Here is a 24,708-nt window from a genome sequence, read left to right as displayed (position 1 = left end):
TATAACGTTTATATTAAATTGTCCCGGCGCCTCCACCAAAATTTTCAATAAAAATTATTGATGATTACTGTTAACGTTTGTGAATCTTCGTAACCATTTAATTTTTGAAATTACTACAATAGTTTACAACAAAAATTAACTGAAGCACTAAGTAAAAGCTAATTTACCAGGTTTGAATAAAAATGTGTAAAGGTTTTCAATCAATTTTACAAGGAGACGTCTTTAAAAATATTACTAAATAATTAATTATTTCTAAGTAATATTAAGTATTTTTTGAGGATAGTATTGAGTTTCATTTGAAAAAGGTATTCTGATGACAAAAAACGTTTTCTAATTTTCTTTGTAATTACATTTGTAAAGTTGTAATTTTTGCTGCAAGTTTCGGTTGTCTATATACTATATTACAAATTGCTGTTTAATTGTACTTAGACAACTAATTATTATTTCTAACTGTGTTTACACAGATAAAATATAATTTAATCGTGAAAATTTATCGATTTACGTCAATGACACCGAAATTATGCGAACGAAATCGTACAAAAATTCAATCCATCGAGTTACTTTTAAGGAAGTTTAATCGACGATTACAAACTTTGTAATCTTTTTTGCATGTATAATTAACTACTAGTTAATGAAAGTACTGGAAGTTTTGAGTCAGTACGAACTTGTTAGTACGAAAATGGCCAAACATTAAAACGAAGGAGTTCACTATAAACGAAATCAAGGAAAGTTTCGTGAAATATCTAAAGATTTAAACATAGGTGTGGAAAAATTAATGCTTCTGGTTACGAACAAACAATTATGTCTGTTCTCTTATTTTTATAGAGTAGCGTCGTGCTCTGCGTGTGTGAAATCGACAATTACGTGTCTGAAATAGGCCGTTGTCATAATTAAGAAAAGTTTGTTCAGTTCGAGAAGTTTGGAAAATTATATTTACCACGTACGTTTAGTTCTAAAAGCATTTTCATCTTTTCTTCTCTATTTTCTATCGGTTTCCTCACTTACAAAATATTAAAGTTTTTCCCACTTTATTATCACAGAGTTTTTAAAAATTTATCCTCTCGGGCGTCCTACTTTTGTTATAATAATAGAACGAGTTTTGATATTGACAATTGTAGAAATGATGGATGTTAAATTAATTAAGTATTGTTAGTTAGTTTTAAAGATTAAAAATCATACTTTTCTATATCTATCGTACCTATCTTTCTTCTATACGTCTGCCTATAAGCGATTTTACGTGATGCACAGGTACATACGTACGAAAAAGAGCTTTCTTCTTCTTTGAAATTTGGGATAGGTGTCAGGTAGCCCTTTTTATATGTAAATTTCTGCGGGGATGCCTTTCAAAAAACGTTTACGGATCTGCCGTTTTTCTGTTCACGTATCTGCATACAACATGTTGGACCTTTGTTACCTTGTTTAAATATTAAATATACAAGTAGGTAGATATATAAAAATATGAAAACGCATGTTTTACAATTAGATCGATTTTCTTGTGTTCTTCGTATGAGTTGGAACTTTTTCTGTTTTTCATTTGCACAATTACTGTGTTAAAGCATTTTCAGTACGTTCATTACAGCGGAGATCATAAAGTATTTTTTATTGCTGTTGTATTATAAAGATCCGCGGGGTGGGTGTGAAGAAATTTAATTTCGTACTATACCAGAAATACAATGTAAATGTAGATAAATAATAAAAGACATTCGCCCCTAATTACCACAAGTAATTTTTAAAAAACAGATACGTGTTTTGAATATCCGCAAGTTACGTGGGGGGGGTAACGTTCTCCATTTTTATAGGGAAAGGGAATTTCAATTTTCGTTTTACTTTTTATATAATTATTGACAACTGTTTATCTGGCAACAACCTTAAATATTTAATTTTTCATTTCCACACTTCGTCTCTCTTCCCGAAATTAATTTTAACTTTAAAAGCAGTTCGTCTTTATTTAAAAGTGGAAATGTTTTGCCATAAGTATATAAAATAAGTACTGCTAAAGGGTGCATGTGTGTATTGTAACAATGTCGAATACGTTACATTGTTCTTGGTACAGAAAGGGGGTGTTTCAGATGTATATTGCATATACCATTAATTAAGTTTAGCAGTTAACGGACAATTTTCGCAAAGACCCAATAAATTGAATTTACGGTGTTAGACGCATTGCCCGTAAAAAACTACTACAGGAACACAATGAAATTCGTACAAGCTCGATTTGATCGTAATTTAATTTGTAATACATTTTAGGAAGCGTCTCCTCTTACTATCAATGAGTTTATTACTGGATTATTTGCTGATCTGAAGTAAATATAAATCTCTTAATTATGCACAGATCCTACATATATTGTTATAATTAATCATAAATTAGAGTAAAATAGTATGAATGAATAAACGTAGAAAAGGTAATTTGAAAAAGTCACAAGTTATTTACTTGTTAAAAATAGAACAATTTAATTGCCTTTATACTTGGAAATATTTATTTTACCTACATTTTAAAGTTTTATTGTGGAACGTCATTTTCTGTAGGAATCTACAAGTATATAGTTTATTAGGATTCTTCGAGAAGGATCTATCTAGAACTATATAGCTCAATAGTAGTTGTTGGTTATTTAGAAAACTGCCGTACCGACATCGGAATCGATTAGAGAAATCTTTTACATTTTAACTATTACCTACTAGATGGCGCTCAGTGCACAGCTTCCCGATTTTGGTGTAATATTGGTTGCCTATAGTTTAAAAACAAGTTTGTGAATTATTCTTCCACGCCACTTTGACAGTTGATTCAAGATGGCCGGTCACCAAGATGTTTGCGTTGATAGGACTGTGCGGCTTGGAATTTGTAGGTGTGTCAGGTCTTGTAAATAAAATAAGCACTTTATTCAACTAAATGTAATTGTTGCTATGTTTCCGTGTAATGTTTGGTGGTCCCGAACGTGTCCCTGATAGTTTTTAAGTTAATACACGGGCGAGTTCCATCGGAGGGTTAGAATTGATTGCTTGTTGGTTGGTTGTAATAATTTGGAAGGGTGTACTTGTGTTTTTTGAAAACGTGAAAATGTGGAATATGATGTGCGACGTTATGCCGACCATTTCGGAGGACAGCATTAGTCAAAGGAGCTCCCAATTTTCTAGTGAAGACGCCAATTTCGAACAGTTAATGGTGTCTATGTTAGACGAGCGAGACAAGTTGATGGACAGTTTGCGGGAGACGCAGGCACGTCTTTCGGATACTGAAATCAAATTAACAGAAGTCGAAAAAGAACGGGATTCACTCCATAGGCAGATTGCAGCAAACCTTCCCCAGGTACATACGAAAGTTTTTTATATGTTGCAATTTTGTTGCGATCTTATAACTATTGTATTTTCATGCGCCCTAACTAATTTTGAATGCATTAGATACTTTATGTGGTGTCCCCCAATTTACGTGTGCGGATATTATATAGATATATACATACGTATATAAAGTAGGTATCTCTACCTAGCACCTACCACCCGAATTAGTTGCTGTATCGATTTCGAGAACGATGGTGTTTTTGAGCATCAAGATTCCCTTTAAACGCCACTATTTGTTGTAACTGCATTTTTTTTATTATTTCATTCAAAATCCCTAGTTAATATTAATATCTATATTTCTCAACTAATTGTAAATATGAAGAGCTTGACATTTGAGTGGCTTTCGTTTTTGATTTTGATCGAATGTGACAATCCATTTAAATATACCCATTTAAATTGTTTTAAAAAATATTCTTAAAAGTTTGCAGCGTTGACAGTATTATTTTGGGAAAATATTTATGTACTTTAATGGCATCTGCTTCTTTTCGTGAATGAAAAATCAAATAAAAATTAAGTGGGACCTCATAACTGCCTTGATTTACAAAATACATATAAATCAAGTATATAATGTCTAATTAAGTATATTGGGTAATATAAAATACATAGGTGTAGTCATGATCATATTTGCAATAGAAAGTAAGTTCGTCTACCTACATATCAAAAAAGCACGCGTTTTTCATTCACAATGAATTAATGAAATATATGTACTATTTTATTTTTGTAATTAAGACCGTTTTTAAAAGCATTCTAAAATTACTAGGTTTTCTCTTTTTTCTGTAAAGTTTTCATTTGTTTCTCTGTTGTTCGTTAAGTAGTAGAAAAAGAAATAACGTTGGATACTCTTGTCCGTTATAAAGGTTATTAATTACGGGGTGAAGACGTTATGGAGGGGGAAGATTTGAAGCGCCGCGACGCCTTCTGTGTCAGTTGGCGCTTAAAATTGAGAGAGGAATAGCGTCTAAATGACGGGACACTCGCAATGTATCGTGTTAACTAAAGCGGATTTTTTTCGAAAATCATACACTTTTGAATATCCAGAACGTTTAAAGTCACCGAAATTATTTTTGTCAGTAATTCACATAAATGTGTGTTTTTTTTAAGATATAGTTTATTTTTGGTGCACTGCAACGAGTGCTATTTCGGGAACATATGCAGCCTGCATTGTGCACATAATTAAGCTAATCATACAGGGTCTCAATAAAATGTTGGATTTTTTCAAAATTAAAAGAAGAATGTCAAAAGCAAAATTTATTATTCACTATTGGTTTTTGTGTTTTTTAATAAGTCGTTCTTGTGGATGGAACTAACATTGGAATGCCAATATTAAAAATTGCAGAGAAATGTCTGTGTCTGTAGGGAATTTAAACAATACGGAAATTTAAAATTCATTATCTGCGAATTTTCTCATAGAAAGGTGTCGTCCACTTTTTCTTGTAGGTAATACGTTAATTTAATAAGTATTAGTTTGGTTCAATTAATTTAATAAGTGGAAATGGAGGGTTATTGAAAATATATTTTTTTAGTTACTACATAATTATGTTACCTTCCAATATCAATAACAACAACAATAACAAAAGCATTAGTAATAATATAAACAGTGTAATTGTGAATGAGAACAATTCAAGAAGCGGCTTTTGGTTTTTGCTATTGCATAAGGACAACCAGATAGTTCAAGGGTTTCTTAAAGAACACGGTAACGAGTACATAAGGCAATTTCTTCAGGTGGGTTGGTAAACAAAAAAAATGTACTTTTTTGCAGTATGTTACACACTGCAAAGTCCGATCCGTTGTTGTCTTTTTCCGGAGACGCGATGCGATGTACCTATTATTTTTCAATCGACTGCTTTTCCGCTTACAAACCGCTCATCCGCAATCAACTGTTTAAAACCAATCAACTTTAAATAATAATCAATCAATGAGTACAATCGTTTTCACTTGAACGAGTAAATCAAGTGGAAATTAAAACTAGCCTGTCGCAATAAAAATATACACTACATTTACTCATTATTAGACATTTAATAGAAAAAGAAAAATCAAACTTTTGCTAGTTACATTTTTTCTTCTGCTTCACATACTTTGTTTCGATTTGACTTTAATAAAAGTCCCTTAAAGCAAGATGAGTAGAGGCGTGTCTGTGTGTGTGTACATGTACTATATGTGTAAGGAATCCTGTATACATCCGTAATCGATTTTATTTTTTGTCATTCTTGCTCGTAATTGAAAGAAGAGCTGCAAGTATCGCGTTTATCACGTTCTATATTACTCGACCTTAGCTATTGTTATCCATAAGCAAGTAGACTCTTCAAATTCATCAAAAATAACGAGGGAAATAGAAAAGATGATATGCATTGTTTTATATAGACGAAAGCGTATATGCTGAGTGCAGCGAGAGAAACTATTGTTAGATTTTCTTAAACGGTTGGATTAATTTTGCAAACTCCTGTATGTAATTTTATCGGGTTGTTGCGGTCATTTACCTTTGGATTTTTTCCAATTTTTTGGTCTTAATTCGTTAATAACGCTCAGTTCACCTATCTGTCTCTCTCTTTCATCTTTTTTTTTTCTTTCTTTTTCAGGCTTAATAACGTTCGTTTTTAATTTTGTATTTTCTTGTTGGAAGTTTAGTCTGTTTATTATAGTATTACTCGTATGTTTGCTTGCATATATTGGCGGTAGGGTACGCTTTTATAAGATAATTAACATTAATTAATTTAACCCCCAGGAATTCGCCACGTTAACGAAAGAACTAAACGCAGCACGGGAACAACTTCTTGAGAGGGAGGAAGAAATATCGGAACTAAAAGCTGAAAGGAATAATACTAGAGTGAGTTTGTTTTCCGCATTTATTATTATTATTAAATCTATTAGATTTCGTTTACTTACCTACTACTATTGTTTACATAGTATTTTATAACCTGTGCATCTTATTTGTTTACATTCGAATAAGATAGGTAATGGCTGTGGTATTGTATTTCTATTGATTCTTTTGGTTTGGTTAAAGATTCTTTGATGTCTACAAAGACTAAAACGTTTTTCATAATTAGACAAGTATTTTAGACAATAACTTACATACCCTATGTTTTATCATTACTAAATCGAGTAAATTATTACAAACCTGTGTGATGGTGTATGATCAACATTTAGTGATTAATTTGTGACTTGATATGGACAGAGAAAACAATTAATTGACAAATGAATAAGGCCAATTTAGTCCGTTTGTTATTATCCATGCCTGTTGGCGGTATAATTTAAATTAATAAATAATTGTATTTATAATCATTCCTGAAATATTCACTATGGTTTCGGTTAGTACCATTATTTAAATAGTTTTCAGTAACTTACCGAAATGGTTTTGTTTGTTTTTTGGTAGAATAGCAAATCTGTTTAATTCTTTGGCCTTGTTAGTTAGGATCCATCTTGAAAATTTCAAACAGAACAATAGAAATGCAACAATAGATATGGCAAAATATAGTGTCATGAGTACCTACAAAATTTTGCCGGTAGATTAATTTAATTAATCATAGAAAACTATATTTGCCGTTCCTTTTTTATTTCTAAAATAACTGTATTTTTGTATTTATTTACTTTATCATTTTTGTGCATTTATATTAAGAGAATTGTATTTCCGAAGCATCCGACCTGTACTTTGGTTAGGGTTTTATTGACGCTGTAAGTTGGTACCTCTTTGTTATTTTAGTAAATTTTTCAAAATGGTTTCTTAATTGTTACAATTTTAACAACTAATTTTTGTACTGTGTTCATTTAAAATTTTAATTATTTTTTGTCGGTAGCTGTTATTAGAACATCTAGAATGTCTGGTATCACGACACGAACGTTCACTGAGGATGACGGTGGTGAAGCGTCAAACGGCCGCTCAATCAGGCGTTTCATCCGAAGTAGAAGTTTTGAAAGCCTTAAAAAGCCTGTTTGAGCATCACAAAGCATTGGACGAAAAGGTAACTGATAATTGTAGTTGTATATTTTTCCTGAAGATATTTAATAAAATCAATGATGAACAATAAATTTTTTTAGGTGAGAGAAAGACTACGGGTTGCGTTAGAAAGAAATTCTGTATTAGAAGAAGAATTAGCTAGTACCAAAGAAGAAGTGAGTAAAAATCCATTTTGACTGTAATGAATTGTGTAGATGAATAACTATTTGTAGCTACAACAATATAAGTTAGGAGGCCCTCCGCCAAATATAACAGCAATTGAAGAAAAACCCAAAGAAAATGGACAAGCAGATTCAGGGGACCAAGTAAATAATTCAAATAATAAGGTATGAAACTTTTGAATTAGTTTATGTAATCAAGCACATGTTTGTTTTGTTGTTCCGCTGTTTAGACGGCGACCGCCTTAAAGAATGCTTTGAACATCAGCACCGGGCCGCGATTAACCAATGGTAGTCTAGGAGTCTCCGAAAACAGCAGCGGCGTTGAAGGGAGTACCAGCTTAGATTCTGTTGCCCGGATTGCAGATCTACAAGCCGCCTTGGAGCAACAGGTGGACTATTCTTTAAACATTACATTTTTGCATGAGTTTAAAATGTTTAGAAAATTACACTTACATGTTTGGATAGCTTTTTNTCGGAACTAAAAGCTGAAAGGAATAATACTAGAGTGAGTTTGTTTTCCGCATTTATTATTATTATTAAATCTATTAGATTTCGTTTACTTACCTACTACTATTGTTTACATAGTATTTTATAACCTGTGCATCTTATTTGTTTACATTCGAATAAGATAGGTAATGGCTGTGGTATTGTATTTCTATTGATTCTTTTGGTTTGGTTAAAGATTCTTTGATGTCTACAAAGACTAAAACGTTTTTCATAATTAGACAAGTATTTTAGACAATAACTTACATACCCTATGTTTTATCATTACTAAATCGAGTAAATTATTACAAACCTGTGTGATGGTGTATGATCAACATTTAGTGATTAATTTGTGACTTGATATGGACAGAGAAAACAATTAATTGACAAATGAATAAGGCCAATTTAGTCCGTTTGTTATTATCCATGCCTGTTGGCGGTATAATTTAAATTAATAAATAATTGTATTTATAATCATTCCTGAAATATTCACTATGGTTTCGGTTAGTACCATTATTTAAATAGTTTTCAGTAACTTACCGAAATGGTTTTGTTTGTTTTTTGGTAGAATAGCAAATCTGTTTAATTCTTTGGCCTTGTTAGTTAGGATCCATCTTGAAAATTTCAAACAGAACAATAGAAATGCAACAATAGATATGGCAAAATATAGTGTCATGAGTACCTACAAAATTTTGCCGGTAGATTAATTTAATTAATCATAGAAAACTATATTTGCCGTTCCTTTTTTATTTCTAAAATAACTGTATTTTTGTATTTATTTACTTTATCATTTTTGTGCATTTATATTAAGAGAATTGTATTTCCGAAGCATCCGACCTGTACTTTGGTTAGGGTTTTATTGACGCTGTAAGTTGGTACCTCTTTGTTATTTTAGTAAATTTTTCAAAATGGTTTCTTAATTGTTACAATTTTAACAACTAATTTTTGTACTGTGTTCATTTAAAATTTTAATTATTTTTTGTCGGTAGCTGTTATTAGAACATCTAGAATGTCTGGTATCACGACACGAACGTTCACTGAGGATGACGGTGGTGAAGCGTCAAACGGCCGCTCAATCAGGCGTTTCATCCGAAGTAGAAGTTTTGAAAGCCTTAAAAAGCCTGTTTGAGCATCACAAAGCATTGGACGAAAAGGTAACTGATAATTGTAGTTGTATATTTTTCCTGAAGATATTTAATAAAATCAATGATGAACAATAAATTTTTTTAGGTGAGAGAAAGACTACGGGTTGCGTTAGAAAGAAATTCTGTATTAGAAGAAGAATTAGCTAGTACCAAAGAAGAAGTGAGTAAAAATCCATTTTGACTGTAATGAATTGTGTAGATGAATAACTATTTGTAGCTACAACAATATAAGTTAGGAGGCCCTCCGCCAAATATAACAGCAATTGAAGAAAAACCCAAAGAAAATGGACAAGCAGATTCAGGGGACCAAGTAAATAATTCAAATAATAAGGTATGAAACTTTTGAATTAGTTTATGTAATCAAGCACATGTTTGTTTTGTTGTTCCGCTGTTTAGACGGCGACCGCCTTAAAGAATGCTTTGAACATCAGCACCGGGCCGCGATTAACCAATGGTAGTCTAGGAGTCTCCGAAAACAGCAGCGGCGTTGAAGGGAGTACCAGCTTAGATTCTGTTGCCCGGATTGCAGATCTACAAGCCGCCTTGGAGCAACAGGTGGACTATTCTTTAAACATTACATTTTTGCATGAGTTTAAAATGTTTAGAAAATTACACTTACATGTTTGGATAGCTTTTTAGGATCAGGTTTTGTCTTTTTATTGAGTGTTTGATTTGTTGATAGTTTAATGCTTTATTACGGTCGTTTCTTACTGTTTAAAAAATAATGTATAAAGTTTAATTACTTTTATAACTATATATTAAAAGTTCATTTTTTTATACTTTTTATTATGTCTGGTTGTATTTTTATTTTCAAGCAGCAACATATTCGACCTTTTACCCTTTTGAAAACCAGTCACGTATATATCTTTCATTATATCTCTCTTTTTATTTTGTTGCTTCAAAGTGATAAGTCTTTCATTGTACATATGTATTTTTTTTTTAATTATTGTTGTTTTTAGACGAACGAGATAAGTACATGGCAAAGGCGAGTGGCAGAGATGACCAGTCGTGTAGGTGAGTTGGAGGAAACTTTGGCAAAGACACAGAAGGAACTCCTGAAAGCACAGGAAACAAACGCCAAGTTGCAGAGGGATTTGCAGGAGAACGTGGCACAAAAGGAGGATCAAGAAGAACGGATCGCAACGCTAGAGAAGCGCTATTTGAACGCCCAAAGGGAATCGACGTCTCTGCATGATCTTAACGAAAAGCTCGAGCAAGAATTGCAAAACAAAACTGCACAATTGAAGGTTTGTTGTTGACAATATTTTTGTTAATCATTATGTTGTACAGAGTAATTAAAATATATAAAAGAAATGTTATAATGTTAGAAACAATGTAAGTAATGTTGTGAATGTTTTAATGGTTCTATCATATTTCTCGAATGTTTCGTTTTATTTTTTTTTTTTGCACTCTGTTAAACACATTTTTGATGTATTGATAGTATTAATATTCCTTTTCTTATTCACGTTTTGGAATTTGTTGTAATATAATATTATTATTTTTCTCGCACCATTTCTTCCTGCGACTTATCCAAAACAATGTTACTTACGGCAGAAAATTAAACCTGTCTTGTTCCCTTTTATTTTGCATCATTGTTTTTTTTATGCGTGCTGTTAATGTAATTTGGTTTTGGTGGTCAATGATTGTGTGAGTTATTAATTAAATTTTCCTCTTTGTGGAAATTTCAGTTCGCTTGGAACAAAGTAGACAGCGTAAGCTCTTCCCAGATACTTGTGCATTTATCTTAATACCAGCTGCACTTCACACTGCAGAGCTTTATTACTCCCTTTTAAGCGTGTTTTTTTAAGCATGCTCTATTTATTTATTTTTACAGTTAGTGTATGCATTTTATGATATTATTGGCTTATTATCTTCACTTCCCCCCTCCCCTTACTTTCCTTATGGATACGAAGTTACCTACGACTAACATTAATTGATTATTTTTACCCCGGTAACGTTTGAATAACAATTAAATGAAAATAATTATAACGCGGCTTTATTGTTAGTTTGGGCTGACGTTCTTCAGAAGGATGTCTCCTGGAAAAAATTTGTTGTTTTGCTTTGTTATTTTAATAGCACTATGTTGCAGTTACAAGAGGAAAAGATCGCCGCTATTCAAGAGAAGCTTGAATTGGCAGAGCAAAAACTGTCGCAATATTCGATGTTGCCTGAGATGGAGGAACAGCTGAAGCAGAGAATGGAAGCTCTGACACAGGTGAGACCGCAGGTATGAGAAGTTTTTGTTTATTTATAACTAGAAATGCTATTGTTGTTGTGTTGCTGTGATCTCATTAAAATTTACATGATCCTTTCCAATTTTGTTGCTTGATTTCGTCCACTTCCTAAAGGCACTTCTGTCCAATTATTTCCGCATTTTAGTCTTATTTAGTTATTTGTGTCATGTTGAATATTTATTCTTTTTTAAAAATATTTTTGTTTTTTATTTTCTGTGAAGGCTCAAGAACGGCACGGCTCGGCCGAAGACCGTATTCAGCGGCTCGAGGCGAATTTGGATGAGAAAAACGCAGAATTGGTTCGTCTTAATCAGCGACTCAAGATGAATGAAGAACACAACAGTCGCCTCTCGGCCACCGTTGACAAACTCCTGTCCGAATCGAACGACCGTCTCCAGGTGCATCTGAAAGAACGTATGCACGCGTTGGAGGAGAAAAATAGTCTTACTCAGGAACTCGAAAAAACACGTAAAGTGATGGAAGAGCTCGAAATGCAAAAGACGGAAATTATGAAGGAACTAGCGAAATCGAGACTAGAGATCGATAACGTAAAACGACAAATGTTGCAACAAGAGATCGCGTTCAACATCCAACAGACAGATGCGTTGACTCGGAGTCTGTCACCAAATGCTACCCAACAGCAGCAGGACGTAGTTGGAGGTTCGAATGCAACTATCGCAAACAGTTTCACACGGAGTTCTAGTCATACGAGTTTCGAAGCTCACTCGGCGTCGTTGCCACGACGAAGCACCGTTAAAAGTCGAACGCCCGTTGATGACGATCCTAATAAGGTAAATAGACACCCCATTTTGTCTTTTAGCGTTTAATGATCATTTATTTATTCCGCTTTTAAGGTGAATTTTGCAACCCGTTCGATGACGGAGCAAGAATGGGAGAAGCTTCAGCAAGCTCACGTGTTGGCCAATGTACAGCAGGCTTTCGACGTCTCGAGCGATGCTGAAGGAGACGATAACGACAGTTTGTTCAGTACAGCTGACATCTTATCCCCTTCAGGTGTTGTTTACTTTACTCTATTTTTGTTTTTCATTTCATTGTAACATTTGGCGGTTTAGGTCACACAGACGCTCAGACGTTGGCGATGATGCTCCAGGAGCAGTTGGACGCAATTAACAACGAGATCCGTCTTATTCAAGAGGAGAAGCAAAGTACTGAGGCACGAGCAGAAGAGTTGGAATCTCGGGTCGGTAGTATGGAACATATGAACCTATTAGCACGGGGAAGGAGTTTAGAACGGCAAAGTCCACCCCTGAGCGGTCGATCCACTCCTAAATCTCACCATTCACCTCAGAGAGACTACCTCCATAAATACCACACGGTGAGCCATTAAATGGTAGTTTTTGCAAGTTATTTAAATGTTTTTTAACCTAAATATTTAACAGTTCCTTTTCATATTATGCCTACACGTTAACTTATTTCGTTTGGGTTCTTAATTGATATTTATCAAATTATGATAAAAATTCAGACGACAAAAAGGCTCTTGGGTTGGCTTAAAAATATTTCATTAAAAATACTCTATGTACATTTTACCTTATCAGGGCAATAAATCAGTATTTATTTAGTTAAATGCTTAATTTCTTTCAGTAAAACATTTGTAAACCAATCCATGAGTTTTTTATCATCAGAGGTTTGATCATAAATTAATGAATATGGTTCACTCACACGAATTAACGGCTTCATTATTTTTTAATATTTATTTTATTTTGTGCCCAAACGACTATCTTGAATTAAATTTCGTTTTTTTACGAGTTCTTTACAATGTTTCGTTGTTATTAATATAATAATAATAGCTTTAGTAGTTGTTGACCCAGTGATTCTTAAAGTGAGGGTCGCAAGAAATATTAGGAAAAACTAATTAAATATCAGTCAGAACATACATACAACATTTTGTTTAAAAATGTGCTAAAAATAAGTTATTGGTTTTTATTGATACTAGTAATAAGTTTGCTGTTAATCAAAATTATGAATGTTAACTAAGGAAGTTAACTCCTAATTTTAACTAACCCGCCCCCAGGATATTTTTCCTTGGTAGGGGGTCTTCTGAAATTCTTAAGTGCAAAAGGCGATAGTGGACTAAAAACTTTGAGAAGCACTGGTTAAATCTATTTTTTTCCCTAAGAAATTTCACACTCAACATATCCAGTTCATTATTTAATTATTTTAATTTTATTTTTTCTCATTTTGATTTAATTTTAAATGTCAATTTTCGTGTGGAATTTTGGAAAATGTAAGAAACGTTATTCACTGGTCCGGAGTTCTGTCGTGTTGTGTGTTGAGCTGTTGTGTGATGTGTTGTTATAGGCACCAGCTTCAATGTCTCCAGCTCATTTACAGCAGTACCACTCCACCCTGAGCCCCGGTGCTCTTTCAGAATCGCTCCCGACCAGTCAGGTTCGATAAACCAAAATAAATACGTACCGTTCATTGTATTATTTATTATTATATTTATTTGGGTTCTTTTATTTGCTTCTATTTATTATATTTTATTGTGGTCAGGTATACTGTAATCCAAAACACTTTTAGGTCTCTTTTACCTCTTTTGATGTGAATTTAATGTTTTGTTTTATTTCTTCACTAATTTCAAAACACTTCGTTCATTATAATCATTATTTACATTTTGAAATATGTTTTACAATATTTATGGATTATACAATTTTCACTGCTAGGAGGTAATTTAATTTAACATTTAATCAGTTATTAGTTTGTTGTTGGCTTGAAAAGACATGTCACACATACGCTGTACACACATAAAATACTCTTATTAGTAAAATATCGGAAACCTTGGATATTTATCTGCATTTTATGGGAAACGAATAACATTTCAAAGTGCATGTTTTCTGCTTCTTATTCCTGTTATGGTGATATTCAAAGTTTGTACAAAGGAAATATTTTTTGTTTATAGCTTCAGCTTGCTCAGATGAGTTCGGAAATGTCAAGGGAGGAGCTTCATATGGCGGAAAACAGCAGTGGAGGGGCTTCGCCCCTCACCGCCCGATCGTTAAGATTGGAGAGGGTTGCTCAGGCTCTCGCGCATAGTCAAGAGGAGCTGCGAAGGTCAGTTTTAATTTTTATTAACAACCTTTTTTTAACGATTATTTTCATATTTGTATCTTTTGTGCTGCTGATGTGCAGGAGGGCGGGTGTTCACGGAATTCCAGCGACCTACAGGTTGTTCGTTATTTTTCGATTTCTGCTAGTTTTGTGCATTTTGAAAAGTGCTTGTTAGGTTTGTTTGTAGGAAAAAAAACGGCAACATTACAAAAGAATTTCTATTGAGTACGAAAAACGGGAGGTATTATTGCTTATCTTTTGGCAGATTTATTCATTGTCCATTTAAGGCTTTCGTGCTTGCTGTATGTAGTCAAATTCTGACATAAAAGTAGAATATGCCATCAAAATTGCAAATTCGGACTAGAAAAAGTTTTAGATAATAGTTAATTTCTTTAAAGATCAGTTTTGTTTAAATAGATTGTCGCAGTAGTCCTGTAGTTGTAGCGTATGTTTTTGAATGTAACCGTTAGGCAAGGCCAGATGCACACTCCCCCATCACCTATGTCGTCTCGTCATAGCAGTCAAGACAGTCTGCACAAAAACTCGGCAATGGGCATGATGGGAGGCGGACCGGGACCAGGAAAAATGGGAACAATACCAGCCGGTCCAATGTCCACGTCGTCTACGTCCATGATGCCCGGGATGATGGTTATGACGCGAGATATGTCTCCTGCCGTAGCTGCCGCCGCCGCAGCTGCAGCTGCAGCTCAAAAGAAGAAGGGTATCAAGTCGTCTTTGGGCAGATTTTTCAGCAAAAAGGAGAAGGTGCGTGGTAAGAAAATTTATAAACGGTTTGGATACTTTATTGTTTTTGTGCAGGCGAAAGGAAAGGAGGCGATTGGAGATCCGCATTTAAATTTGAGTCAAACTAGCATTGGATTACCAGACGGGGATATTAACGAATCGGGCTCCATTGTAGCGAACAAACTGGGACAGAAGGGCGAATTCGATCGAAGGCAGAAGAAAAAGTATGCCCCAAGCAAACACCATATCGTTGTGGTTTCAATTTTATCTTAACACTTGTTTTTTAACCAGAGAACGGGACTACAGACATGAATTATTAGCAGAAGCGATGAAAGCAGGGACGCCTTTTGCCCTCTGGAACGGTCCCACAATAGTGGCGTGGTTGGAACTGTGGGTTGGAATGCCTGCGTGGTATGTGGCCGCATGTAGGGCTAACGTTAAGTCAGGGGCTATCATGAGCGCACTCAGCGATACGGAGATACAACGAGAGATCGGTATCAGTAATCCACTACATCGATTGAAGCTCAGACTCGCCATACAAGAGGTAATGATTGATTTGATTATTTGATTATTGAATGTAACATATCAATTTTGTAGATGGTGTCCCTCACTTCCCCTTCAGCGCCCAAAACGTCACGAACGACACTTGCGTTTGGTGATATGAATCATGAATGGATCGGGAACGCATGGTTGCCCTCCCTAGGGCTTCCTCAATATCGAACGACATTCATGGAGTGTCTGGTGGACGCACGGATGCTTGATCACTTGACTAAAAAAGATCTTCGTGGGCAGCTCAAAATGGTCGACAGTTTTCACAGGCAAGGCGCGAGGTGTTGTTTAATATTTAATTGAAATAACAGTGTAATTGTAGAACAAGTTTACAATACGGCATATCTTGTCTGAAACGGCTCAATTACGATCGAAACGTTTTGGAAAACAGACGAAAAAATTGCGAAGACTCCAATATCGACGCTCTCGTTTGGAGTAACGATAGGGTGATCAAGTGGGTTTCCAGTATAGGACTCAAAGTATTAAATCGTTCTCTAATTTTGATTTATTATTATAATCTGGAGGTAAAGAGATATTTTAAATTTGCAGGAATACGCCAACAATTTGTTGGAATCGGGAGTTCATGGAGCCCTGCTGGCCCTGGACGAAAGCTTTGATGCTAGCAGCATGGCTTTGGCTCTTCAAATTCCTACTCAAAACACACAGGTTCGTCCTTTATTGTTTATTATTTTTAATGTAGTTCAAATTAATTGTGTGTAAAATAAATTATATATTGAATTTTATTTTTTGTTGCTGTAGGCCAGGCAATCTTTAGAAGTAGAGTTCAACAATCTGTTACGTACTGCGACCGATCGTCGTCCTGACGATATGTCGACACGCTCCTGATACGAGGGATCCGTCTCCGTGACGGCCAGATAATCATCTATGTCGTTTTGCACCCATCATGTCATAAAACTAGAAGAAAAACGATGCAGCAAAAAACCAGCAGCAGCCATTAACGGTTAAACGTTTGACTAATTATTTAAAAGGATGAAAAGAAAAAACAATTTAGGAGTAGTATACGTACGCATATAAATATTAAGAAATATTGCTCTGCGTCGTTCTTTTTTTTTTTTTTTTTCGTAATTTCGGTTTAATCTCTGTTTGACCATCCTTTTGCACCGCGCTGTTAATTTTACAGGAACGTCCCTGTCCCTCCGGATTGCTGTGTCGCCTCATCATATCATCCACCCCCATCTTCCTTTCACGATGTGTATCGTCATGTACGTGTGTTGTGTCGTCGACCCGTCTCTTGTCTGTACATACGTAGTTCGAAAGGAAATTTTGAAAAAAATACGCGGAAAAAGTGGCGAAGGCGACGACAAAAAAGGAACAAAAAGCTTTAATCAATCGTATATCATATTACGTAGGAGTTTGTATGCATAAAGATTACATATATACATATAATATATAAAAAAAGGCGAAAGCAAGAGCGAAAGAACGAGAGAGAGAGAGAGTGAAAGAAAAAAGAATAAACGGAAACGAAACAAAAAACGGTAAATTAATTTTTTCAACTGTTTCATTTTTCGTGCTGATTTTTAAAATGCCACTATTTACGTGTATCTGTAATGATTTTTTATATACTATTCTTATTATTGTGGATATGTAGAGAGAAAATTGGAAAGAAAGCAAGTGAAAAAGAGCACTACCTAATTGTGTATAAGATGATATAGTTAATTGAAGAGAAAAATAGGAACGCATGTACGCTTCCGGTGTTGTCGTGGATCTTCGGAGTTGTTTGGGGCGTAGCCTGTGAAGATATTCTTTCAAATGTGGAATAGGAAATATGTTCTGGCAGTGTTGGGTGAGTTTTTTATATTATCAATTAATGCGCACAAGTTTGATTATCTTTTGCGAATGATGATGCAACTCAATTGAATTGAAGTATTAACTATTAATTGCGCGGTCTTATTAACGAATATTAACTTACTTTATTTTTCTTTACACATATCATTTATGATTTTGTACGCGATGTATGTTTAGTGTGAATGTATTGGCAGCGTAAGTCAGTATTATCGCCTTCCTCCCATTAATATTATATTCCCTTCTTCTATCTCACCCTATTATTCGATCGCAAAGCTGTAAACATTTGTGTGTGCCTATTGTTAACGGTGCTGCCACTTGTTGAACGTGCTTTGTTTTATTTTTATTAAGGGTGCGATATCCAAGTGATGTAAATTATACGTTTCTTACGTTGATTTATCATTAATAATTTTGAGTTTTTCTCGTGAAAAGAGAAGGCGCTTCTAATGCAAAATTAACGAAAGAAAATGTGTTCTGGCCGATATTAAGACTTTAGAAAAAATTAAAATAATGATAATAAACGAGAGGAATTCATCTCTTTCGGTTAATGTTTTGGCGTCTGGGAAACTTCTGGACGTCCTTGCGAATTTTATTTTGTAAACTAACAATAAGGCAGTAACATACATTCCCATTATCTCAAATAAAATACATAACTTATAAAGATGTGACTTACGCTTTGCACAGTTCCAACTGAAGTTACCGTTTATATTCTAGTTTCGTAAGTTTGTTGTTATTTTTTTTATACAAACATTATAGTAGCTTATATAATTTATTGTTTTTTTTACGATTCATATTAAACATAGAATAATTGTTTTATTAAGACGATTGTTACCAATATCTTATTACATATTGCTTTTGCTTTCTCTCGATTTCATTTCAATTGAAATTCGCAAACTCGAAATGGTCTTTCCCAGGCGCCTCGATAGATTTACTGGGAACGCTGTCTCGTCTCCTGAGATTACATTCCCACCTGAGCTATCGTTTGTCTTTCCTTTTCTGTCTGTCGTGACCCCGTTTTTTTTTTTTTTTTTCGTATATTAAAGACGTACAGAAGCGTGTAAAATATTAAATAGGTAGTGGTAATGTTTATAATAATTGTTGAGTCATTAAATTGTAGTTAACACGAATTAATTGTTGTACATATATAGTTTTTTATTATTATTATAATTAATTGAGAAGAAACAAAAATATCGATGCGGATGCGCTATTGGTACAAGCACGTGTAAACGTGCGTTTGTTTACGTAAAAACTTCTTCAAATTTTAATAGTACTATTATTAATATCATTATCATGAAGAATTACTGAAAACAGAAATTAATAGGTAATTACGTACAAACGCACAGAAAGACACGTCCATGTATACGTATAAATAATGAAAATGGGTAGACGCTGGTTTGTGTATTTCGATGCATTTCTGTATTACCTAAACCTACCGCAAGTTTTTGTACGATTTGTATAGCATTTTTAAATAGTTATTTATTTCGAGCTACGGATAACAAGATCTATATATAAATAATATATATACATATATCTATAAATATTATACATATTATATTATTATTATTATCATCATTGTTTTATGAATTTATGTACAACCTTTCAACCGATATTATCAGGTTCGTATTATAAAATTGGCTGTGGGAAATACCCTAACGGAGGCGAATTTACTAAAACATTTTAGTCATTTAGGAATAGTAGGTATTAAGAGGGGGCGAGTTTACTCGAACTTAAGTTGTTAACTGCTCCTGCGAGTTAGATAACCAACATAACAGTAGTGTATTGGAGGAAAAAGTGTATGCTAATGTCAATATCCCCTCGAATATTGAAAAATTAGTAAATGTTGCTTTTGGGGGATGAAACAATGTAATATAAGTGTACATTGGATATTATTTATTAAATATTACAATTATAAATCAAGTTATAATTTAAGAGAAGAAAATTTGTTTAATTTACTCTTGACTCATAATTGTTATGTTTAATAAATAACTTCTAAATAATTACATTATATTGTTCTCTTTCAAAAATCGGCATTTATTAATCGTTGTTTGATCATTGGTAAAGGCTAAATTCGCCAACATTTACTGTAAGGTGTACATTAATTTCGAAAACATTCGAACTTGAAAAACAAAATTATTAATGAAAATCACACTCATAAGTAAAACAATTTATTTGTAAAATTAACCAAATTGGAGTAACTATTTAGAAGTACATATTAAGCAATTACATAAATAAAAGAAAAGTTACGCACCAACAACATGGAGGAAAAAGGCGCAAATTTGTACTACACAAACCATAACGTGTACATTTAAACTTTAAAATGCAACTTTGAACTGCCTCTGAAATGATTACAAAAAAGTGACGTTATAGACACATACATGACTTTATTAATCAACCACCTTTCGACTTAAGTGCTAATAATAATGATAACACTGAATACAGTACACATTTTTATTTTATTACTTTATCATACATTCTTTTTATCGTGTAACAATTACAAAATTACAAAAAGACAAAATAGTACTAACAATAAGACCCCAGAAAATACATATACAGAGCATCCACCAAAAGAAAGCCGTTATCCTGTTAATGTATATATATATATATAGTAACTCTTCCAAAATTTTTACAACAAAAAGCGTAAACGCGATCAACAATTTATTAATATTATTTTACAAAAGCACTCGTGAGCTTTTCGCTTTATGCCAGTTTACGTATGTTTACATTTCAAAGGTGTACACCGGATTGATTGTGTGACCTTAGCCCAACCAAATGCTTCAGAAAAAAACGTGCGCTTTACTGCTTTTTGATCCGGAATATGATCTGATCGTGTCGTATTGTAACAATTACCGTTCACGTTTTAAAAAAGTGAAAGTGAATATGACCGTTAAGTTAAAGTATAAAGAAAATTAATCGTTAGTCATGTCCATTGAACCTCAAGAGGCACCCTACAGCTCCAAAATAACCTTCGTGCTCTAAAAACAGCGCCTTCATTGTCCCATTTGACCAGTAATCCATTGCGTATGCAAGCATCTTCATTGAAATTGGATTAACTCGAAGAAAATTGCCTATGAAAACCACCTGAGAAAAATTATAAAAAATATAAAGAAATAAAACGAAACAATAATCATACCCTGTCGATGTGTTCTTGGAGAGCACACATTCGTGCTATAGACCCTATGTTATTGGTGATGGTAACGAGCGTGGCACGAGCCAAGTCCTCACGGCTAACTTTGCTTCGTTTCTCTCGTGAGTTCATCTGACCAAAACTGCAGACAGCCGAAAAACTTCAAATAGGAGCCGACAAAAGAAGCGACAGAGGACAGAGAAACAGAGGAAACAAGAAAAAAAAACAAAGCTCTACAAAAGGTGAACGTGCATGTTTGGAGAAAAAAAAACATTAATCGAATTAAAGAAGGCGTAAGGCATAAAAGAAGTTCAGTACATTATTGTACAATAAAAAAAATAAAAGGAAACAATTCTTTACAAGTGGAGAGCACAATTGCAATAACATAATACAAAGCAAACAGACAAAGTAAATTAATTTACCTGCTGGCTACTAGGTCTCCAGGTAAACCAAATCTTTCGTAATCACCCCCATAAATATCTCTCACTAGCTTGTCGACGTTAGTATTGTCTCCACCGGCTGCGAGTTCTATGGCTTCCTCAAAAGTATTGCAGCCTGTTAAGAGACAACATAGACCTAGAAAAGTGCCCCCTCCTATACTAAAAGATGCCAGAAGGACAATTAAACAACTGTAATATTAAAGGTGGACCTTTTTTACCTGGTACCAGTAACCCGCTTGTAATTATTAGGCCCGTAAACGGCAAGTATGCTTACACCTGAACCGATATTGACCAGGAGGAATGGATATGGATTGGAAAAGTCATAACTAGACTTTGAGCACTTTTCCATTTCCGTCGGATTAGCCCAATAATAACATTCATTGGGATTGTGCGTGTCAATGTACTGGATACCGCTTATTAAGGAATCGAATTCGTCGAATTTGGCCAGTTTTAGATTCACTTCCTTCCAAATAAAAAACAAAAAAAAAAGAGGATAAACAAAAACGTTATGCATAAATCATTTTGTACCTTCCTAAAGTCATTTTCAAACTTGTAGGCGCCCCCTCCTGTAGCAGAGACGGTTGTAACGAGAGTCGCCATTCCTTTTGACTTGGCCAGCGCAAGAAAATTCCCCATTTCGCAGGTTGGGAATCGTATGAAATGCAGAGTGCCTCTTCTGCCTCGCAACGGCACATTATCCAGCTGATGAAACTGTATAATAGTATAATACGAAGAAAAAGTCCAAATTTTTACCTGTAAATGCATATCTCTGTGACCTGTCTTCCCGTAAGCGGAATGTTTTGTTAAATACTTTCTAATGTTCCGCAAGATTTCAATTTCGGAATCAAGTTCGTCTCGAGTGATATCTTTCGGTTCAAAATAGACCAACTTGCACAATGTGCCCCCGATATCCATACCAAACCAGGGCATCGCTGTGAACAAGCCGTTTCATGTTAAGATGTTATAAAGATAAAAAGAAAAAATGTCAATAATTACAAAAGTAAAAAGAAACGTCTATCAGTCACGTTCACCTCCAAACATAACCATTTGTCCGAAGGTCATTCATATTTATATTAAGTAAATAGCTGATTAGAAAAATGAGCACTCACCGTTGTTAACTGCTAAATACTTGGAGGTAGCCAAAATAAGTGAATTTTTGCAATAGAGCACCCGACAACATGCCATTTTTTGTACAAAATGCATACTCTTTTTCTTCTTATTTTTAACGCGAGTATTACATTGTCGAACTATTGTAGATACTTACGATTAAAATAACAATTCAATATAAACTGCAATTTTATCATTTTTGCTTTTAATCAAAGTAGAATTTCAATTACATGACTAACAGATAACATAATTTAACTGACTGGTATTGTATATGTGCCTAGTATTTTGCATGACCCTACTGAAAGTCTATGTATAATTTAACTCATTTTGTTACAAAATGTGAGACAGCAATATAGGTATTTGAGTATTTCACGATAACCTTGTTTCTTGGGAAACATGGCAGTAAAGACAGAGGCCTTCTTATTTAAAAAATGGATTTTATATAACAAATTCACATGAATACTTACGTACGCCGTCTGTGTGATCGTCTTTTTCTGCTCCATTGACACACACTTCGTTCTGTTTCTTTTTCACCTGAGACATGTCTTTTTGAGTTTTGATTGCTAGCACATGGAGCCATACTTCAAAACTAAAAGTCACAAATCACAAAAAATTATTTAATTGCAACTTAAAAAAATTACTTCAAAATGACCCTGACCTTTTGAACTAAAGACTGTATCATACATTTATTTCTAAGTTTAATCTAGAAACAATTGCGTACTCACCCGACAACATTTTAATAAGTGCTTATAATATAAAACTTAATATTTCCACAATAACATTATTTGTAAAGCGACTGCACGTTACATAATAAATCAAAACTTAATCAACAATGTCCATCCAGCTTTAGTATATAGTTTTTTTTCCAAGTTCAAGTTTAGTTAACTATTAGTTGTTGAGCAACAGCAGCGTATATATATTTCAATTATGCACCGTTTAGAAATTGATTAAGTAATTAACATATTTTGTACGTACTGACTAATGATTACAACTATATAGTAATCACGCCATTTCTATGTGTGTTGCCTATGTTAACTCGTTTTTCGATTGGTTTGGTTAGTGATTGCTACCTCTACTTTTTAAATCAAGTTGAGTTTTAGGTAATAAAGTAAATTTTAATTTCGGAGGATTTGTTAAATTACTCTACGTATTTTAACCTCTTTTATTTATATGAAGTAAGTTTTATACTGACATATTTATAAGTTATACTTGTGCGAATTTATACAACGTAAGAGTTATAATGATAAAATTATTAAAATCAATTACTTCAAATACATTATAATTATAATTTCGGTGTTTAAACATTGTAACACTATATAGTTATGTTGTATACTAAAAATTGCTTTAAATTAATTTAAAAAAGAAAAAATTATATCATTCGGCTGTAGCCTAAACACTTCATCTATAGTTATCTATGATCTGAATCATATCTATCCATTGTATCTATCTCATAACAGATTTCTATGGTAAAAGGCAACGCCCAGCCACGCCAAGACGCCATTTAATAATTCTCAGATTTATGTGTTATTCGGTTTGCCTTTGTTTTATTTCAAATATGATTTGATAGTATATGCAGTTAATTCGTTTTTCTTACTGTTTCCTACAGGTTGATGTACAAACAAAAGGGCATTGAAGTAAATTTGGAACCTCATGGATCAACAAATTGTCTACAAAGAATTCCTGAATTTCACTGCCTGCTGAATTCTTCACTTTGGACCATTTTAGGCCTACAAGGGGAGCACATTGAAGTTTCTTTGGATCTCACTGAAACAAGTTTTCTACAATAGAAGTACTGAATTTCACTCGCTTGAAATTTCTTCACTTTGGATGGATAAACATTAATCTTTGACTGTGGCAAAAGCACATTCAACTTTATTTAATTAAGGTGAGAATACATAACAATTAATATTAATTGCTCGTTATTAATCTGTTACCACTGTATTTGTTTCAGATGGACGTTGGAGAGGACAAAGATGACCCCGTAGTTGAAACAGTTCTTTATCTTGCATGCTCTATCTAGTAGAATTCATAAAGTTAATTTTATTCAAATTAATTTTTTATTTTGCATGCTTATTTTTGTTCATTTTATTTGAAGTAATTGTTGATTGTTAATGTTTTTGTTTTTTTTTATATGTAGTAGTGGTACTTCTAAAACACTTTTAGTAGTTGTAGTATAGTCTAACATGTCTCTTGCTTACCTCTTCGCTTAGCTTACTGCATATTCTTACTATAAATTGCTTTGCATTTACCCTACGAGTTCTACATGATTCAACGTTTCGTTATCGTGTGTGTTTCTTCTCACCCTTGTGGAATTAGGGAGGGCCTCCCCGAACGACTTCCCTTGGGCTTAGCTATTTAGTTGATCTTAAAAGTGTCTTATACACTTTTCGCGAGTCTACTCTAGCGTTACTTCCTTTCAGACAGGGTACAGTGGGTTATCTGGAATAGGAGCAATAGGCGACTGCCCAGCTTGCCTTGGCGAAATCTGTCCGATCTTCTCTACCAAAACTATTAGTATTTGCCGTTAGTCCTGTTAATTTTGCACTATTTGCTTTCAGATAATGACG

The 24,708-nt window shown here is 33.8% G+C and overlaps 2 protein-coding genes and 1 long non-coding RNA gene across 15 annotated transcripts; 1 reads left to right on the top strand and 2 right to left on the bottom strand.

Moving 5' to 3' along the window:
* Positions 1-2,766: 2,766 nt before the first annotated feature.
* LOC108739000 (liprin-alpha-1) lies at positions 2,767-18,240 on the top strand. Of its 7 annotated transcripts, none has more exons than XR_001938070.1 (21): positions 2,767-3,301; positions 6,053-6,154; positions 7,122-7,286; positions 7,363-7,437; positions 7,495-7,608; positions 7,674-7,832; positions 10,031-10,318; positions 11,161-11,298; positions 11,527-12,096; positions 12,160-12,319; positions 12,379-12,641; positions 13,625-13,714; positions 14,226-14,377; positions 14,845-15,139; positions 15,194-15,342; positions 15,410-15,662; positions 15,716-15,936; positions 15,990-16,146; positions 16,217-16,333; positions 16,427-16,628; positions 17,277-18,240. XR_001938070.1 is itself a non-coding variant. In XM_018472654.2 (21 exons), the coding sequence occupies exons 2-21, from the start codon at positions 4,867-4,869 to the stop codon at positions 16,511-16,513; spliced, it is 3,741 nt and encodes a 1,246-aa protein (XP_018328156.1). In that variant the 5' UTR covers positions 4,564-4,767; positions 4,854-4,866; the 3' UTR covers positions 16,514-18,240. The 7 variants fall into 7 exon arrangements, 5 of the variants coding, with proteins under 5 accessions (XP_018328155.1, XP_018328154.1, XP_025837579.1 ...); XR_001938069.1 differs by having other exon boundaries at positions 16,809-18,240; XM_018472654.2 differs by lacking the exon at positions 2,767-3,301 and adding exons at positions 4,564-4,767; positions 4,854-5,052 and having other exon boundaries at positions 16,427-18,240.
* On the bottom strand, positions 5,332-8,567 carry LOC108739012. Of its 2 annotated transcripts, none has more exons than XR_001938072.1 (4): positions 8,467-8,567; positions 8,240-8,356; positions 8,008-8,146; positions 5,332-6,134 (listed from the first exon to the last, which is right to left on the bottom strand). It is a non-coding gene; the product is annotated as an uncharacterized LOC108739012 (long non-coding RNA). The 2 variants fall into 2 exon arrangements; XR_001938071.1 differs by lacking the exons at positions 8,008-8,146; positions 8,240-8,356; positions 8,467-8,567 and adding exons at positions 6,214-6,352; positions 6,446-6,562; positions 6,673-6,773.
* A 1,872-nt stretch (positions 18,241-20,112) lies between the features above and the next one.
* Positions 20,113-23,316, bottom strand: LOC108739008 (pantothenate kinase 3). Of its 6 annotated transcripts, none has more exons than XM_018472669.1 (8): positions 22,867-23,316; positions 22,609-22,730; positions 21,788-21,966; positions 21,563-21,736; positions 21,253-21,497; positions 21,017-21,193; positions 20,601-20,754; positions 20,113-20,548 (listed from the first exon to the last, which is right to left on the bottom strand). In XM_018472669.1, exons 2-8 carry the CDS (start codon positions 22,682-22,684, stop codon positions 20,384-20,386), a joined length of 1,170 nt encoding a protein of 389 aa, XP_018328171.1. In that variant the 5' UTR covers positions 22,685-22,730; positions 22,867-23,316; the 3' UTR covers positions 20,113-20,383. The 6 variants fall into 6 exon arrangements, with proteins under 6 accessions (XP_018328171.1, XP_018328167.1, XP_018328173.1 ...); XM_018472665.1 differs by having other exon boundaries at positions 22,613-22,730; XM_018472671.1 differs by having other exon boundaries at positions 23,117-23,316.
* Positions 23,317-24,708: the final 1,392 nt, after the last annotated feature.

The sequence above is a fragment of the Agrilus planipennis genome, unplaced genomic scaffold (assembly GCF_000699045.2).
Source record: "Agrilus planipennis isolate EAB-ADULT unplaced genomic scaffold, Apla_2.0 scaffold134, whole genome shotgun sequence".
In the NCBI taxonomy this organism is placed as follows: Eukaryota; Metazoa; Arthropoda; class Insecta; order Coleoptera; family Buprestidae; genus Agrilus; species Agrilus planipennis.
Note: the sequence above shows the minus strand (reverse complement) of the source record. Positions and strands in the feature narration are given on the sequence as shown.